Genomic DNA, 19459 nt, shown 5'->3' with positions numbered 1-19459 from the left:
ACTTTGTTTCTAAGGGAAACTTTTACTTACTCAGGCACTGACAAAGAAAACACAAAACCACAGATTGCTTGTAATGCACACGCAATCACCATTTCCCCCTCGTCACTAAAGGTGCTAGAATTATTTGTCCAAAAAATGCAAGACAGTAATAAAATACCATTAAAATGTGACCTTTGGTTGAGCTGCATGGCAGGGCAGGCCCTTTTGGAGGATTCTAGCCAAAGCCATACTCACAATGTTAGTGACATCGGGGGAGGCTCCGTTCTGCAGCAGCAGGAGGACTATGTTCAAGTGGCCCATAAATGCAGCCACGTGTATTGGTGTGAGGCCCGACTGCGAAACAAAGCAAGAGCAGTTTTACTCCTCTGCATGGGCACAGGGCAGGGGCTGCTTCATTTAAATAAAACAGAAGTGAAACTGAGGTGTGACAGGAGAGAGAGGAAAAAAAAAAAAAAAAAAAAAGGAAACAAAAAGGGAGAGAGAGAGAGGAGTAATGTTTCTTCAGGACATGAAACATTTTTCTACCTCTGTTATAGCCTGGATTGAAGCCCCATATTTCACCAGGAGTTCCATGACTTTGATGCGATTTTTCTTGCAGGCAATGTGCAGTGGAGTAAAACCATTCTGTGCAAAAGACAGTCATGTTAGTTAAAAACATGCAGCTACGCTTAACACACAGCTCCATGCCAGCACACTGGGAGCAGGAGTGTTAGAATACCAGAAGCAATTGTTCTTTAAAGCACAACAGGTTATGAATTACAGACATCTCCCAGTAGTCGGAGGCAGAACAAAGCAGTGCTGCTGCTTTCTTCTCAGGCAATGGAGATAATCTGAATGGCCACCTCTGAAAACCAGATACAGACATGCCTGTCTGGACTTTCAAATCTGTATGCCCACGTGCATGTACGTATGTGGTTCTGAAGGTTGCACACATATATATGTAAGGATGACTTGAAGATTGCCTAACACAAGGAAAAGATAAGAAACCACAGTAATCACTTTGAAATCAGTTAGTGTCTTTTGAAATGTATATTCTATACCTCTCTAGGAAAAGAACAGAGTACCTCTTCCAGATTCTGCCTTATTTTATTTGTCTTTTTAGAATATCTTGTAAACAAGCATCCGTGTGTGTTTATTTTTATATTTATGCATCAATCTACAGTACATGTTTGTGTGTGTATGTGCATCCTGTGAGTTATCTTAAATGAATAATCACTACTTCAGCCAGGGTTTCATGATACAAAGTGTTCACTCTTCAAGTGTTTGTAGCCCCCCCTTCCTTTATTCCTGCCCTGCTGAGTCACAAAGCATTGTTAGCAAGGTATCAGCCCTCATCTGGATTAAAATTAAATGGGGCAGGGGCAGGAATGAAAGGGGGGTGGGAAAGGGAACATTTGAAATTAAGATTGCAACCTAGCATTTTGTATTGCGAGACAATCGTTTTAGTGCTGTGCTTGGCATCAGTACGTACCCATTTCTTGGGAAATGATTATTCAGTACGAATCAAATCAAACACATGCTTTGAATACAAGCTTCTTTTTATGTACTATTATAGCTACTGTCAGTTAAGTGTCTGTCTAAAGCTAAGCAAACACATTATTTACCATGTGTGAACATTTTAGTGAAAAGCACGGGTAACACTGAAGGTAATGTTCAGAAATTGCTATATTTTCTAATGAAAAGGATCAGTATTGCTAAACAATCAACTAGCAGCAAACAGAATTTATCAGTAAAATCTTTGCTTATGGTAAGAAGCACGTGACAGATTATTCTACTGTCAGATTCTGTTAAGGGAAATGTTAATTACTGGTTGATTTGAAGGTGCTTTAAGGCGTATACAAACCGAGAAAGCTAAAAGCTCATATAGTGCTTGTATGCCCAAATCATTTTGCAAGCATCAACAATTTTTTTTTTTTTTCAGTGTAGTTGAAAATGAATTATTTGTAAAAACTATTCCATCACAGGACTCTGCTGAATATTATTACTACCATTAGCTTTCTCCAATTTCTAAAGAAGGAATCAAAACCAGTAGATATTTTAACTCCCGCACAGCATCTCTCAAAGGGAGTTCTACTGTTTCAGATGTTGCCATATTTTCACTTAATTTTACTGCCTGAGTTGATTTAATTTTGCTACTTTTATTTAAGTGAGGAACAGTTTGATGGGGGAGAGAAGAAGGCAGAAAAAATATATCACTAACAGACACTACGAGCATCAATTAGTATATTAAATATTATAAAGAAGCCAGAGGCAACATGTCCCTGATGGGAGAGGAAACAAGAGAGAGGAGAAAAACCCAATCTGGAGGGAAAAGAGCAGAGAGGCAGCAGCCTGAGGATATTCTTTCATTTCAGATGGTTCTCTGGGAGGGAGGGAAGGGGAGGAACAGAAGGTATATTTCTGGTCATGGAAGGAAAGAAAGAAGATGTGGGGGCTAGCATATAATGTATATGTGTGGGTAGCTGAGGAAAGTACAGCTAAAGATCATCAGAAGACTGGCAAGAAAAACAAGAAAGGATGAAAACAGCATCAACCAATTGAACATGACACTGAGGAAGACAAAATAAGAAAAGCTTAAGAGGAAAGAAGAGAAGTTCCAGAACTTGCAGGTATAGAGAAGCCAAGAAAAATAAGAGGGCAGAATAAAACTGTGTCAATAAAAAGTCAGTTCCAAGGAAGTGGGAGCCTTCAAAGAGAAACACAGGGTCACAGTGAAGGCAAGAAGCTGGGCAAGATACTGGAGCAGTCTACAGTGGAAGTTCTGTGGAGGCACTGAACACAGCAGGCAACAATAGGCTTCTCACCATGCAGAAGTATCTCAAGTGTTAACAGTCTTTTTCTTTCCATCATTGAGTGTAATATGTCAGTATTTTATTTCCATCCAGCTAACAGTTCATGGGCATACTTCCTATTAGAGGAATTTGGACTCTTGCTTGGGTTTGGACAGATTTAAGACTTTTGAAGGCTCTATATACGCTCCTGATGCCAAATGTGATCTTTTTCTCTCCGTTAGGGGATGATGGCCTGATCAGTGAGTGAAAGGAGACATACCTGTTTTCCTGTAAGCATCAGAAAAACTGTTTTTTGAGAGGGAAGGAAAGTGGCACCTAGTAGAGGGGAATGTCACCATTTGATAAATGCAGAAATATTAGCTTTGTAATATATTTTCTCCATCCCAATTAGCTGGCTGATTCAGTTGAAAGATTTGAAATTATTTGTGTATCATATCACATGGTATGGAAAAGAGAACTATCAGCTTGATAAAATACCAATGCTTATGTCAGCATCAGCTAGAAATGGCTCTGATTTTGGGAACTCTGTAGAGCTTCCAGCCCTGATACTACAACCAGTTGCCACAGGACGTGGTCTATAACCAGGCCTAATGATATGAGATACAAAACTGGTAACACCAGCAGGTGTGACAAACCATTGCTGCTGCAGCTGCTTAAAGTTGTTGGAGTTGGTTGACAGAGTTTTCACTTAGCTTTACTGGTAAGAGCTACTCATCTGCCCTGGGCAGCTTTGTTACATGACAGATGGGACAGGTTTACCAGGGCACGAGCATTGGGATTTGCTCTCTTGTCCAGGAGGAGTTTGGTGACACGATAGTGACCGCAGTGCGCAGCCACATGGAGGGCGGTCAGGTAATCCAGCGTGACATCATCCACAGGAGCTTTGTGCTGCAGTAGGTGTTTGACACATTCCACGTGGTCCCCCTGGGCTGCCATGTGAAGTGGAGAGAGTCCATTCTGTGCCAAAAGAAAAGAGAACAGAAGCTCCTAGTAACGCTCACTTAGATTGTGGCCGTATTAGGATGATGCCATCTTAAGTTTGCAGAGTAACCGCATCAACCGAGCTGCATCTGAGCTACAGACTGGAAGAAAAAATGAAACAAGCTATAGCCAGCCCTCCCCTTCCAGCAAATACAGGCAAATGTAGAGGAACATCATATAATTGACTAAAAATCAGAATTTAATCAAAGCCAAAGAATCTAAGGGCCTTGCCTCACATTTTAATAAAACACCTTGACCTTAAAAGACAATTCTGGGGACACTCATCATAACCCTTAAGCCACAGATCGGATGTTAGTTGGAGGAAAAGCACCTACTTACCCATCATCATATTTATTAAGAAACCTCTATTTTTTTTCTTGCAGTGCTCAATGAAAAATCAAATTATATTGGAAAACCTGAACCCTGAGCTTCTGAGAAATGATACTTTCAACCACCAACATGGTTGGACCTTATGTTCAAACACTTGAAGGGCAGTGGAAGTGGGAGCTTTATAGCCCTGACTGGTTTTAACTGATTTTTTGTAAATATTGAAGTCTGTGGAATGTAGACAATGAAGAGGAAAGAAAACTATAGCTATTAATATGTATAAAAAGTTGTTTTCAGAAAGGAAATATATATATACACACACACATATTTGTATCCGGTTTAGAACCACCTTTTTCAGTGGTTGCTTTCAGAAGTTCAGTAGCTGCTTTTAAATCTAATTTCATTTTACATGAAATAAAGCAATTTAAAAGCACTGCCTCTTTAAGGATAAGACTATAACACATAGACTTGAACAGGTAACTGACCTGGTGTGGTCAAACTGACTGTTTATTTGTCACCTGGAAGGAAGGAATTATTCACTGGGGAGTTCTGCTCTGCTCAATCCTCAGTACAATGGGGACGTCCAGATGCGGCCACAGCAATGCTGATATTTTGTCCTGACTGTCAGCATCTGTCTTTTAATGGCAACATCTGGGAATCCTGCGTGAAGTGTGCACAATGTAGGCATCAGAGTCTGCTCTGAGCCTCTCTCTACCCCTTGGTGAAGTGAGAGTGTTGACGTGAGGTTCACTGCACCACCTTCTCCCAACAAAGGAATCAGTGAAGCTATAAGGAATCTTCTCCCTACAATTCCCACTTTGCTGTGGATCCCTCTTGCATGAACAGGTATTAGACCAAAGGGACAGCATTTGTAGGAAATGCATTAAGCATAGATATGTGCTTTTCAGAAATCAGTAACAACACACTGAAATCATTTTCCAGATCTGTAAATCCAATGAAGAAAATTAGGAGACACTGCAAGTCACAGGCCCTAGTTAGCTTACATGACAGATTGGAAAATATATGCCAGGAATCATCTCTCAGGAGTGACTGACCCAGCTTTCCCATCTCTGTGTCCTGTGATCTCAGGAAGTGACAGAAGTGAAGTGCTTGCAGCAGCACTGTGTATCACGTGTTTGGTCTGACACAGAGAGGGGCAAAGAAGTGTATCCTGTTTCATATATTTGGAAAGAATAATCCCTAATTATGTTAGAAAACCTTATTTTGGATCATTCTGCCCATTACTACACTTCCTTTGGGAGAACAGAAATGTTCCCGTCTTCTTCCTTGTCCTTTCAGTGACATTGAAAATTCCGTGGACAGTTGCACAGAGCTGTTAACATATTCTAGTAAGATACATACCTTGGTCCGTGCAAGCAGTGGGGCACCTCGTTCCAGAAGCAGCTCCACAACTTGGTCATGGCCACTTCTTGCAGCACAGTGGAGTGGGGTGAGTCCATCCTTAAAGTAAAAGAAGGGAAAACAAATGAGCACTTCCCCAACTGTCCGCCCTGGCACTCTGAGGAATACTTTTCCAGGAATGCAGCCTCACAAGCATGTAAAACAGCTCCTTTTTTGTTTTTTTGACTCCTAACTGAAACCGGCTTCCCAACATGAAGTTTCACCCCTAGTCTTCCTGGCACCAGTAAAGGACACACTAAGGTTACCATTTCAGAGAGGAAGCCCAGTGTGTGTTGAAATCTCTTATCAAAATGTGAGCAGGCTTTGTCTCCTCCTCTCCTTCTCCTCTGCATGGGTTGGAGATCATATTGCCTGGCCCTGGAGAATGAATGTGTGCTGGGCCAAGGATGCTCCATTAACCAGCCCTTGTCCTTTGGATTGCTTTTGATGCGGGGATGAAACAAGACATATTCATACCAGAAAACTTATTCTAGAAATTGTTGGTTTTGTGGTTTTTTTTTACAAGGAGCAGGAGATATAAGATTTTAAAACAGACAAAAAAAAAGAGACAAACAAAACAAAACCTGTCATTTCTCAGCTTGAGTGATGAACAAAGAGGTAAGAATTATTTGCTAAATTTGCTGAGAGACCACCAACTCCACAACACTTTTCCTGTTGCAGAACACCACCCTTTCCCAAAAGACTTCCTTAGGCAACTCAGTAATGATCACAGCAGTGGTACCAAAGGACGTGTCAATGAAATATTTAGATATTTGACGTGTCAAATGAAACATTTAGATAGGAGAATGCTACAGTTTGGGCTTCAACCAGAAAAAAAACAACAAACAAAACAGGAAATAGGAAAATGGTTGCAGAAGAATATTAGTGCTGAATGCAGAAAAAAGAAAATGTGTCAGATAAAGAATCCGAGTGTTCATCTCATTAGATCTTGATATTGTCCAAACATGCACTCAGAGAAGTCACCAACACTCATTCAACAAAGAGAGGTTTATAAAGGTGAAATGTCAATAGTTTTGAATCACAAGAAAAGCCTCCTCCCCCTGGGTCACACTGCCCATCTTAGCTGAGGTAGATGCTATTATTCTGGGGTGCTTTCTGAAGAATCCAGTAACAGCATGATTAAAAGATTACTATACTGGTCTGAGATAGATTTATTACTTAGAGGTTAAAAAAAGTAGCAAAACCACAAAACCATGGCCTTAAGTATGAGTTAGTGACCCTGCTTCATCCACAGATACTGTTTGCCTTGCTGGAGTTTGGAGGAAGTCTACATCTCTGTACTTTTACTGCTGGTACTGGGTACCTTCCTGAGTTAGCAGTGCCACACAGCTCCACTTTAGAGAGGAAATGAAGTCTGCAGGGAGGCATTTTTCTCCCTTAATTATCTGCTGTTTCCAGAGATCTTTCGGAAACATGTCAGGGGGTTAGGGGTGCCTTGACACTTGCAGAGGCATCACTAAAAGCCATGGGAGCTTTGCAATGCAATTTAAAGATGCAAGATGAAACCTGCAAACAGGATTCAAGGCTGTTCAGCACCTGGCAGACTGGGTAAATGAGAAGGAACTGAGTGTGACTAGCTTATCTAGTTGTTTTTTCTATGCTGAAACTTGAGAGTTCTCCAAATCAAGTCTTTATATGCACAACTGAGGTATATTTTCACCCTTCTGCCAGAGGGATTCATACACATAAATACCACTAGCATTACTAAGATGAGAATATACCCTAAACTTGTCTCGAGGAAAGGTGTTTAGCTGATATTTGAATAAAAAGAAGAAAAATACAAGCTAAAGAAACACATCAACTGCACAAGAAAGTCTGACTAAAACAAATCTAAGAACGAAATCATTAAAAAGGATGGTTTCTCCTCTGTTCTTACCTGTAATTCCCTCTAAAAGTAGAGATAAAAATTTGCTACCTATCCTATTCTATCCTATCCTGTCACAGCTTTTACAGTGCATCATGTTCTATCTGTGCACTTTCCAGTGGGTAAATGATGCAATATGCTTTGCAGCCTTCCCATATAACCCTCCTCTTTTCCCTTTTTCTGCCCTGGGGAAAACAGCATGTATATTTTTAAATTCTTGAATATTTAATGCTTTAGTTTCTCTTTTTGATGATATGTTTTCTTCAAAGATGAGGAAAACTGCAACGAGAGAGCTGTTGTAGTAGAAGAATTAGTACATAATAGAATGAGGACTAACTGACATTAACCAACATCTGCTGTACCAGATTAGCCCTCTTTTGCAGCATTATCTGTTTTCAATGCACCTTAATTTTCAAAAATCTATTGCAGGAGTTTGCCTTTGTACTTTTTAAATCATTCCTTTGCTAATTGACACACCATGTAAACTGAAGAGCACACACTGACTGAAATATCACACACATCATTTGACAGGACATACAATACTGGGTTGAAGAGACAGAGACCTTGAGGCACATAATAATGGATCTCCCATAAACACAAAGGCCACTATGCTGGGATATAAGAAATTCAGCAGTTTTATATCTTAGGAAGTCCAGTATTTATCTCCTCATCCCAAATAGAGTAATGGAGAGTTAAATGTTTGAATCTTCCAAGTGACATCCTGCACCTGGTGCTCTGTTGTTCCCATGTGTGGCAGTCCCATGGCTCACACTTTGCAATGTCACCAACAGCTGATTCACTGTTAGAAATGACACTACAACGCTCTAGGCATGCATGGAAGCCATGGAATTCCATCACTCTTAGTTTCCTCTTAGATGGCTCTCAAAATAAGAGATAAAATTCTGTCTTTTTCTTCTTGAAAATCTATCCCTGGTTAATTTTTAACCTGCAAAATTAATTTTGAATTCTGGGCATGACTCCTAACTGCAAGGCTCAGGCAGCTAAATTATTGGGTTATCTCACAGTGATTAAAATGCTTAACTTGAGCCGACCAGAGAGACTGAGATAAAAAGCAGCTGTGCTTACAAGAGATTCTTCATGGAAACAATATGGGCAGTATCTGAACAGAAGGATGGCTGCACACATTCAGTGCTCGTTTGAGTGAAGACTGACAGCACATGAATATCAAAGGCCAAATTATCAAATAATTTTTCTAAACTGCAGTGGCATATTCTCATTTTTATAAGGGGAAACAAAAATGTTAGTATACTGTATGTTGGACATGCAAAATTGTATACATTTTCTAGACAAATAAAAGCCTTTTCATTTGCTCGTTTTTTATTACTACTAAACCTCATCTCGTCTCTCCCTCTTGCTCTGAGCTCTCAGTCTTGGCATAATTAAACATGCTCTAAAATATTCCTCCAGGTCTGCCATTCAAAGTAAATTTTTTTAAAAAATACAAATAAAAAAAATATCATGCATTTGCTTGAGTAATAAGATTTTACTGTTAGTAATTCTAAATCATAGTCACTACATATAGTGACTTGGATAATCTGTAAATCAGCCCTTCCTTCTCCCTTGTAAACTTTATATGAACCCACTCAAATTTTAATAGCAAATATCTGCATTGTGATTAGATATTCACAATCTGACATAGCTTTAGGAATGGCAGAAACTACCAACGAATTATTAGTGCTCTGTGCATGTCTGAAGACTAGGAGAGCATGTCACAGCAGCATTACTGCAGGAAAAAACCACTGTAAACGACACGTGGTGCCAGGACAGGGTTAGGATCCTGCCATGACAGCTTTGTGGTGGGAAACCCACTACCATGTGGCAATAGCAGCAAGCCATGCCTACTTTGTCAGGATGCATATATAGAAAAAGAGATACTACTACAAACATATCTGAATAGGTCACCCAGAATGAGCATTAAGGGATGTCTGAAGCACATTCATGCCAAAAAACCCAACCCCAAGCAAAACCAAAAAAGTAAACTAGTTCCACCTCTCATGTCTTCCTTTTCCCATCGGTATCGTACGTGTCTGTGACCAACCTTCCACTTCTTTGAGCTCCAGCTGAGCCTCCTCTCTTTTCTGTGGCCCTTCTCCAACCCAACTGCCATGCCAGACTTCCTCCACACCATTATCACCTCTACTCCCCTCTCCAGATGCCACGCTTCAGGCACACAACATGTTTACTGTCCCACACAATAAGCTTTCGGTTCCAAGACTAGATGCTCTGTTTCATTCCAGGGATTTTTTTTTTCAACTCTAAATATTCTGGACAAAAGCCTACAAGCAGACTCTAAGAAAAAGTCCCAGAGCAAGAAAAATTCCATTTCAATGTTGGCAAGATTCAACAGATAGAACAGAAAATGTGTGACAATGTCAGCGTCTGAGCCAGGTGAACATGTTCCTGCCCACCTAAGTTGGCATAGTGCCACAAAAATGGAAATACCAGTAAGGTGACAGAGTATTTTAAGAGCAAAAAAGCACAAAAAACCTTAAAAAGCCTCACATTCTTGTTCTTTTTTTCCTATCCAATTCATATAGAGTGATGATAAAAATAGAGATGTTACCAAAACTGCATTAATAAAGAGTACTCCTGAAACCCTTTAATAGTCAGTAACATTTCAATATCACATATATCCTGACTGTCACTATTCCATTATATCAGAATATTTTTTTTTTAATAGAAGTATATATATATTTTTGGCCATGCTGAAATTGCTGGACTTTTACATGCTTAAAATAATTCTCCCTGTAACAATAACCCTCACTATGTTTCAGGAAGGCTGTAAATTCTTGCCTTCCCTCAAAATGAGAATTGATAATTGACCACATGACATCCATTTAATCATAAATGGAACTTTCCACCATCTTTTAGAGGACAATTTTCTGCATGCCAATTCCTAGCCCCAATCTGCAGAACTGCTTCTGAAACCCACCTCTGGTCTACTCCTCTAAGTTGTACAGTTCAGAAGTTAACCTAAATATTAACATTTTAAACAAACTCATGCCACTGAAGTTCTTATTCACATAAACTCATATAGAATACAGCTTTGACTTAAATTTTAAATATGAAATGTTTTAGCAGAAGAAATTTTTCCTGTTAATTACTTAGCAAGCAAAACTGCAGATAAGGCTTGTATGTAAATAGAGGTAGCACAAATGTAGATATAACAGATAGTATTAATAGAAGTATCCTTTAATTTCACTGAGAATGGAGTTTACATTTTTTTCTTCAGATATAATACAAAAGTGAAATAAAAGTCCACATTTTAAAAACTTACTCAGGAGTGAGTTGAGAAAAACAAAAGTAAAATATCATTTTAAAATCCATAAGGGTAACAAGCAGATTTACTAGCAATTCTGCATCTTTATACTGTAGTGAGAAATGCCATAAAAATTCAGCAAATTCATTGTGGAATGTATAAAAAATAAAAATACATAATCCCTGCAGTAAGCAGGGCTTTCCTCTGGCATGCAACATTACCTCATGGAACAGCAGGACACAAGCATAACTGAGTCCCTTTGAAGAATGTACCTTTTAATTTATTTTATTCAGACAATAAAGGAGCTCCTAATGGATCATTCCAATGGAACATTTTCAAACTTAAAAAGATTTCACAGATTAACTCTGCAAAATTAAAGTACTGAGGCTCATCTAAAATCTGTTAAAGTAAGTATTTGCATCTTAATTTATACATCATCAGCTTTCATGTAATAAAGCAAGTTAAAAATAAACTGAATGAAAGCAACGAGTACTTTTTTTAACCAAAGAGCTTATTTTGATGTGATATGGAGACCAAGAATAAAAGCCCAAGTTGTCTGGCAATGAAATATCCTAGTGCATGTAATTCCACTGGCTTTTTTAGTGACCCTCCCTTGTGGGAAGAATGCAGGTGTTCCTCAGGAGAAACGAAAAGGCGAGTATGGAAAGGCAAGCATGTTAGTACTGAAGTGGAGGAGGCAGAAGGCTGTCCTTCAAAGTACAAAACACACATGTGCATGGCATGCAACACACAACCTACCTCTTCCATGCCCTACGTGCTCACGGCCATAGCAAAGCACACAAGGCATGCGGACCAAGCGAAGGGAGAAGAGAAAGACACCAAGACCATATAAAGAGCTGGCACACGGACAAGGTCACACCACAGAGACACTGACAGCAAAACCAAAGCTCTGGAATCTTCCCCACTGTGGAGAACAGGCAGTCGACCACCACTGTGTGCCTTTGAGCAGGGGGAAGGCAGGAGGTGAGAGCAAGAGGAAGCTGCTGAGCCTGGGAAAACTGGGATGCACATGCTTTAGGATACCTTTGTGGGTTTTCACTTGTACCTTTGAGCTGGCAGTTTTTGAGCTAATGTAACAGCTGACCAAGGGCAGGAAGCCAAGCCAATGAGAAGACTCTAAAATTAGTCCCTTCTACCTATGTTGGGCAAAGTCCTGTTCTTTCAGCTTCATTCACAACTGCACATCGATCTTTGTGGCTGAGCAGGGAAGGGAATACACCTCAGCCTCTTAAAATCCAAGACATTGTTGGCAATCAGCTGTGCCAACTTGTCTAAAACAAGTCTAAATACTGAACAGGAAATAGGTGAATTCAATACTGTCATTCCACAGGCCAAATGGACCATTTCTGTAGGACTGCTATGCTTATGAGTATGTGAAATATCCTGACTGTAGTGTATTATTACCATTTCATGCCTCTTTACCATGAAATTTTGTGGAAAATTTGACCAGGGATGATCTATTGCACACCTTCAGGAAAGGCAGCATTTTCTCTCATCAGTAGATTTTATTTTTTTTAAGTCATCAAGGAAAAGAGAAAGAGAGACATAATTTCATAAATAATCAGAAATCAAAATCATAATCACATACAGAATTACACAGTAATCACAATTGTCTTCCTAGCTTATGAAGCCACAAGTGGTTGATTTAATTAATATCAAGGTAACTGCAGATCAACCACAAGGGTAGCTGACTGCAATATCCTCTGCCTTCCTACCATATTCAATGAAAACTCAATGTCCAGCTTTAAACTCTGAGTTCTAAAACACCCTCTAATACTGGGAGGTATAATTTTGCAGATCAGTGCTTAAAAATCCAGCAGCTTTCAAGAACTAGTCCTGTGCAGTTCAGTTTTGCATAAAACCCTGCCAATATAAATTGATGGGTTTTTCTTCTGCCCTGAAATAACCAGATGATCCTTGAGTTCCCTTCCAAACTGGTGTTCTATGATTCTTTGAAAGACTGCAAAGTCACCCATAAATAAAGAGCACAGTATTGGTGTGGCATTTCAACAGGTCAGCTGGGAGGAGGAAGGCAGAGAGAGTCACCTAATTCTCTGTGGTTAGTCTGGGGACGAGGTGAGCAGCTGCTGGCACAGAGGAGGTCCCTTGTTCCCAGTGCTGACTCTGCACTAACAAGTGACTGCCAGCCCACTAGGTTAGTCTCCACAAGGCATTCTGTGGCTGGCACTGACATTTAGGAGTCAGGGAACTGAAAGGCCTGGCTGAGTCCAGCTCCTCCACTTCTCACTGCAGTGCAGCACACGTTTCTTGTGTCATGTGAAGTGGGACCAACTTACAGCCTTATTGCCTCAAAAAATCTCAATTTCCTCAGCTTTTTCTTGCGTGAAGTGGGTCGACTATACAGGAGACTAAAGAAAATAGTCTTTCTGTCTCCTGCTTTCACCAATACCTGCCATTCTTTAGTCTGGTACCATAGAAAACATCATACATAAACCAAATAACTATCTGGAAACGAAAGGTGGGAGTCTGACTTTTTTTTTTTTTTTTTTTTTCTTAGAGGTACAAAATTACTTATGTATAAATTACTTTTGGAGTAATAATTTAAACTTTGTCCAAGTTGCAAAAAGAGTACACTTGTGAGGAGGCAATGTTTATTATTTTTGGAGCTACATTCAGCTGAATTTTAAAAATTTTTTTTTTTGAGTCATTTATAACATCTGCATCTAACATCTCACTTAAAGAACAGACAACAAGACACAGTTACAGAAGCTGAATTCCTAGCTATGAATCTTGGTGTTCCCAGTGCCTGGCATAACAAAACCAAAATAAAACAAACCAATCAACCAAACAAAAAAAAGCAAAATCAAGCAAGCAAAAAATCCCAATCCATTCCCAAGAAGGGACAACATCATATTCAGGGAATAGAAAGACTCACCCTGGTTTTGGCATCGATCTGCCCTCCACGATCCAACAAGAGCTTCACCATGTTTGTGTTTCCCCTTTTGGAAGCCACATGCAGTGGGGTGATTCCATTCTACACCATGAAAAGAACAAACAATGAGCAGGATGGATTTGAAGGCGAATAATGGGGGTGAAATTGTGCTTGGATCACAAAAAAATGAGGCCATCACATTGTAGAGAATAAACAAAAAATGTACTTGAGCATCGGAGCTAGGCACACACCATATAAGCTAGAGTTAGTAATTTCTTTTGAAACAAGAATCTTTATTCAGTTTTCAAGGTTTTTTTTTTAATAAATGAAGCAGCGCATCTGCCAAAGCAGCAAACATCACAATCCCAGAGTCAGACAAAGAAACAGACAGAGATCAGAGTCCCAATGAGTCAACAGTCACAAAAGACTGATGCATTTAAACCACTGCAACATACACAGAGTACACAAATGCGTGACCCCTGCGCAAAGGAACCTTCTCAGTGTCGTGCCAGTAGCATCAAGGAGCAAGTCCTGTGGTCCTCACACTTTGGGTGAGGAAAAAGGTGATAGAGGCAGCTATTCCAGATGGGCAACAGGAGGAAGACAGTCTGCAGGGCAGAACCCTAAAGTAATTCAAAGTCTGTCTGGCAAAATTAAAGAGAAAACTTGTGCTCCAGTAGCTACATGGAGTACAGATGACCAGAGGTTTCACAGCGCCAGATGCCGTGCTTCAAACTAGGTTATGTACAACAGCAAAGAGACTCTTACATAGCTCTGCAGTTGTTTACCATAAATGAGTAGTCATGATTAATATCAACTTTTACTGCTGTCTTTATATAATGGCAATATACCTTAGTTTACTTTTTCAAAATACATTTATATGTGAGAATATCAAATTAAAGTAGTAAATACTGAAAAAAGCCAATAAATCCTACATCTATTTCTGGCGTATGTCTAAGTGACAGAAAAGCTGAAGTGAGTTGACACAATATGAGAATATCAGCTTTCTGGAGCTAGTCAAAGGAGCCTGTTCCCTTCAGCTGGGAATACTGGCTGCAACTCAACTCCCAAGAGCTCTGGTGCATTGCATGGAGGCAACCTTTAGGAATTAACTCAAAAAAAAGACATCTTTGAACACAACAGAATTTCAACATTCATTTCCTCCTCACTCTTGATTAAGAACCACACAAAGAAACACTCCCACTCTTGTAGGCCACTAAAACTAGGAAGGGAAAGAAATTTCTCTGTACCCTTGCTGTGAAATCGACCGCAGCTCCTCGGTTTAGCAGAAGTGTTGCCACGTTGACATTTCCATAGTGTGCAGCTATGTGCAATGGTGTAAAGCCACTCTGCAAAGGGAAGCAGCCCATGTTACAGCAATCATGTCATGCATGATAACCAATTCACCTACAGCCTGAATTTGAAAGCTGCTGGCAAACAAATGCATCATGTTGATTTTGTCCCGTTCACCTAATGATACAGCTCAGCCTTTCAGGCAGAGGGAGGTTTTCATATAAGTTACCACAAGTGCTTTGTTCTTGCATTCTCCAATTCAAGCCTTCTGAATCAGTGGCCAATAAGAACAGTAGCTTTCATGATAGAAAATATTAATAATATTAGCCATTCGTAAAGAAAATAAAGGAAGTTCTCTTATAATTTGGAAGCAACATGGGTCTTTCAGGCTGCATCTATTTACTGGTTTTGGATAAATGACCAGAAAAGTTGATGGACTCTTAATTTACTGCTCCTAGAATTAGAAATATTGACAACATATTTCCTTTTAAAAACAAAACAAACAAACAAAACCCAAACAACACAAGAACAAAATAAAACAGAGATTATTCAATATGTAACCCAAGAATTTGGTGCATGTGAGAAACTACTTAGTAACATACGAATCATCGTTATTTCTATTGGTATACAATTTGGATCTCAAGGAATCTAGAGAAACTTTGCCATCTATACATCAGAAAAAAACAATTTACTTATTGCCTCTTCAGTCCTAGAAGGTGAAACCTGCTTCAGCTATGAGATAGAGAACTGCCTGGCAAGGCATAAAAAAGACTAATTTTTCAGAAACTAGGACACAGAGCAAGCTTTTAGTCTCATAAGTAATTCAAGTAGAAAGGACCTTGATTTTGAGGTTTCCCTGAAGAGCTTTATACTGATTTGATGAGATTCCACTGTTAGTTATAGAAAGAGAGAAATGCTTTTGGCTTCTGGACTGTACTGTGTTTTCAACTAGGTTTAATTTCTTTCAGTGTACACCGATCATCATTTCAAATTATTCATTAAATCAACTTTATTCCCAAAAGATCAGGCATTCAGCCCACTGTTTTACCCTAATTCCCTTTCCTTCCTTGTCAGCTCATGGGTGATCCTGGTCAAAGTACAGTCAAACACTCCTTAAATTCATTGTCTTCTTGCTGAGATAAATTACCAGGGAAATGTGTATTGAGGGTATTGGGCCCACAAGTATGATACTGCATGAAGCTACAGATGGAGTGTGGATTTCATTAACAACTGCCTTCTCACAGACTCATGTTTGTCTGGTGACAAATGGAAGGTACTGAGAAGGAACATGATGGCCACTGAAGGACAGGGAACCTCCTTCACATTGACCATGCTGGAGAACATGCCCATGGGCAGATGCCAGGGAGGAAAATCACAGTTCTAGCCAATCAGACCCATGACTTTTTGGTGAAAGTGTTTGGAGAGTTGACATTGCCAGAATCTGTATGAGAAATATAGTATTATCTGCTGCAGGTAAATTCTGATTATGTGCTTTCCTTTAAGGACTTTTCAAAACTTGACTGAAAAGATTGTAACAAGAACAATGGTAAAAAGAAGCAGATGCTCTGAATAAGTTTTTACCTTGGAGGTTTTGATTATATTTATTATTGTAAAAGAAGGAAAATTAATTTTACCATTATTCTGGCTGAGCCAGATGCCTTAATTTAGTTATCCCAAGTGAGTGCATTTTCATAATTAATGAAATTGAGCTAGAAAAGCATCTTTATCCTCTTAGCTCCATTACTTGCTTCAGACTTCTTTGAACTGATGTGATTTCTCAAAAGTTTACTACAATGGTGACACAAATAAGAATAAATTCTAAGACAAAAGATGAATAAAAATAGATTTGAGAAGTGACAAATTTCTGTGTATAAAAAAAGAGTCATATCTTCACTTGTAGTGCTAAGTAATAAATATTGTCACAGAGCAGAGAAAGTAATTATAAGTAACAGAAAGAGTAATTAAAAATGTTTTATCTCGGTACCTCAGTCGTCCTATTCACCATCATCTGATGCAGCATGGTTTGGGAAAAAGAGGAACAGAATTAAAGACTGGCCGCAAAACGAAGAACTATGTTGCTTTTTGAAATGAGTTATGCTGTTAATTATGGGAAAAGCCATTCAAGCATGCATTAACTTTAAATACAACCTATATTCCCACGGGCAAGAAACCAGTATCCCTATTTAACAGAGAAGCAGTGATTCTGCTTCCACTGTAGCCTCTTCTGGTTTGCAGGTCATGAGCGAGAGCTGGTTACCAGAGAAATGGGAGGTAACTAAAAAGCAGAAAAATTAGGCAGCTTGTAATTACTGCGTAGCTAAACACTGCAAAAGTAGATGTGTTACTGGTGATACTGGTCGAGCAACTTGCCTTTCCCCACAGAAGACATTCCCTTCCACCTTTAAGACGAGGGAAGTCAAGTTTGTTGCCCCCGGGCCGGGGCCGCGCGGCGTTACCTTGGACTGCACGTCGGCGTTGTGGTCGTTCTGCAGCAGCAGCGCCGCCGACTTGGTGTCATCCTTCCTGGCAGCAATGTGCAGGGCTGGCAGTCTCACTTTCCCCTTGGTGTCATTTTCCAGGAGGATGGCCACCGCCTGGTTGTGTCCTTGCTGCAGGGCAACAGCTAGAGGCGTGAAGCCGTCCTGGTGGGAGAAGAAGAGGGGTGTGCTCAGTGAGCTGAAGCACGTGCAGGTTGGGCCATTCGCACAGCAGGGCTCACACACAGACATTTGATGAGCACATCACCAGCTGCTTTCTACCTCTGCCCCATCTCCAGTAAAATGACATCACAGGCACAACCTTTTAACCCAGATGTTGTTTCAAACATGTAAGAAGCTCACTGTTTCCACTTCCAAGTAGTCTTCTTTTTTGAAGTCAAATACAAGTAAAGGATCACAAGTAATGCCTGCTCCCATTTCCTTTATTCTGACTGTAAAATTGAATCTAGCTCCAGTCTTGCATGGTGCCCAAGCACATATGTGCTGTAGCCACACACTAGATCAGAGGGCAGCTGAACCATGAGGAACAGAGCAGCTCTCTAACTGCATCTGTGACTGGAGGCATGGTGAAGAACAATGAAAGAAGAGGGAAGGGAATAAAGCAACCTCTTCTATGTCTTGGTTGGAAGGAAGAACTAAAGAGTTGAAGATAGCCAGAAAGTGAGAAAACTGATTTAGATACCTTGTAAAAGGCATAGGAACAAGACTGGATTGATTTGGAATAGGGATATGGAAAGGTGGCATAATAACGAAGGACAAGTTAGGAAGGAACAAGAGCTAACATATGCTGAAAGAAACATCTGAAGAATTGCCAAAGCAATTCTTCCCTTTAGTAATCTAATAACATTCACTCCCTTTTCTGTAGAACTGTGGGTAGGTGTATTGGAACAGCAATACTACTATGGTTTCTTTCTGTAATAGATTAAATTCTGTACAGTGAATTAAAAAAGGGTGAACAGCTGATGAAACAGCTGAACCGTAAAGATAATTCTGAGATTGGGGCTATATTAGGTGTTGCAATGGCTTAATGCATTTGCCTTTCACCTCTAGGAACATGAGAACAAATCCTGGATTAGAGGCCCTGTGAAACTGAGCTCATCCTTACTCTCATTTTTTATATATATATGTATACAAGTGTTAGAGGAAACAAAATATATTCAAAAGCAGTACAAGCTTCAAAGCTTCAAAGACAAGACCATCCGTTTGATTTGCATCACTTTATCTTCCATCCTTCCCTAAAAGGACACAAGTCTTTCTGCATTTCCTCTCCTATTACTTCTGGAAAGCATGACTGATCAGAGCTTGGATAAAGCATTTTCTTTCCCCATCTCCCCACATGAGAACAGCCAATCTTTGATGCTGAACAGAAGGTCCTTCTCCATGGATTTCAGTGGCATCCTCAGTTCAGACTGCCATCCCACCTTATTTAATATACTATTTCTTCCTTCTGTCATGAGATGAACTCTGGCCATGTGTGAGAGCCAACAGTGCCTCAGGCTGTCATTCAGGGATGCCTGAATTGCTGAAACCATCACCTCAGCACCATCTGAACCCCAAACTTGCCTATTTAAATGATAAGGGGGTACAGACAGCCTTTGCTTTCCAAGCTGCAAGAGTGAGAACTGACCTTTCTGATAGCAGAAGACAGACTTGGACTCAGGTTCAGAGTGAGAGGCATTTTATTTCCGCCCCTCCCCACCCCTTGCCTTTTAAAAAAATAAAAATCAGGCTGTACTGTGAGTTCCAGTCAGTGATGCCTGGATGTCTGCATTCAAGCAGAGGTCACACTAATTATAACCATCTTGGCCTCACAGTTTCTGTAAACTAATGAATGAATTTCCAGTGAACGTGATCATCACAGCCAATAAAAGTTACTGGGAGAAAGGCTGCAAGCAGGTGACTGAGGGCTGTAGCTGAGCCAGGCTCCTGGAGAGCCCCAGTTCCACTCGGCTCCTTCACAGGAGTGTGTTTCTGCCACGTTGCCTGGCAATCACACGGGATGTCCTATTTCAGAGAGCTGCCATGTAACGTGATCCCCATCTTCTCTGGCCACAGGCAGATTATTTTAGGAGCTGGCACTGGGTGGTA

At 40.1% G+C, this 19459-nt stretch overlaps 1 protein-coding gene across 9 annotated transcripts in view; it reads right to left on the bottom strand.

The window, feature by feature from the left end:
• ANK2 (ankyrin 2) overlaps positions 1-19459 on the bottom strand; it is a 179733-nt gene that overhangs the window by 90127 nt on the left and 70147 nt on the right. For 6 of the 9 annotated variants that reach the window (XM_051617957.1, XM_051617958.1, XM_051617959.1 and 3 more), the window contains exons 6-13: positions 17330-17515; positions 16858-16881; positions 14831-14929; positions 13584-13682; positions 5463-5561; positions 3552-3749; positions 526-624; positions 235-333 (exon numbers count right to left, since the gene is read on the bottom strand). In XM_051617957.1, coding sequence (XP_051473917.1) covers positions 235-333; positions 526-624; positions 3552-3749; positions 5463-5561; positions 13584-13682; positions 14831-14929; positions 16858-16881; positions 17330-17515 — 903 coding nt within the window. The remainder of the gene's footprint in view (positions 1-234; positions 334-525; positions 625-3551; positions 3750-5462; positions 5562-13583; positions 13683-14830; positions 14930-16857; positions 16882-17329; positions 17516-19459) is intronic. The other 3 variants (XM_051617963.1, XM_051617964.1, XM_051617965.1) reach the window with 2 other exon arrangements.

The sequence above is a fragment of the Apus apus genome, chromosome 4 (assembly GCF_020740795.1).
Source record: "Apus apus isolate bApuApu2 chromosome 4, bApuApu2.pri.cur, whole genome shotgun sequence".
Classification (NCBI taxonomy): domain Eukaryota; kingdom Metazoa; phylum Chordata; class Aves; order Apodiformes; family Apodidae; genus Apus; species Apus apus.
This window is presented reverse-complemented; position numbering and strand designations above follow the sequence as displayed.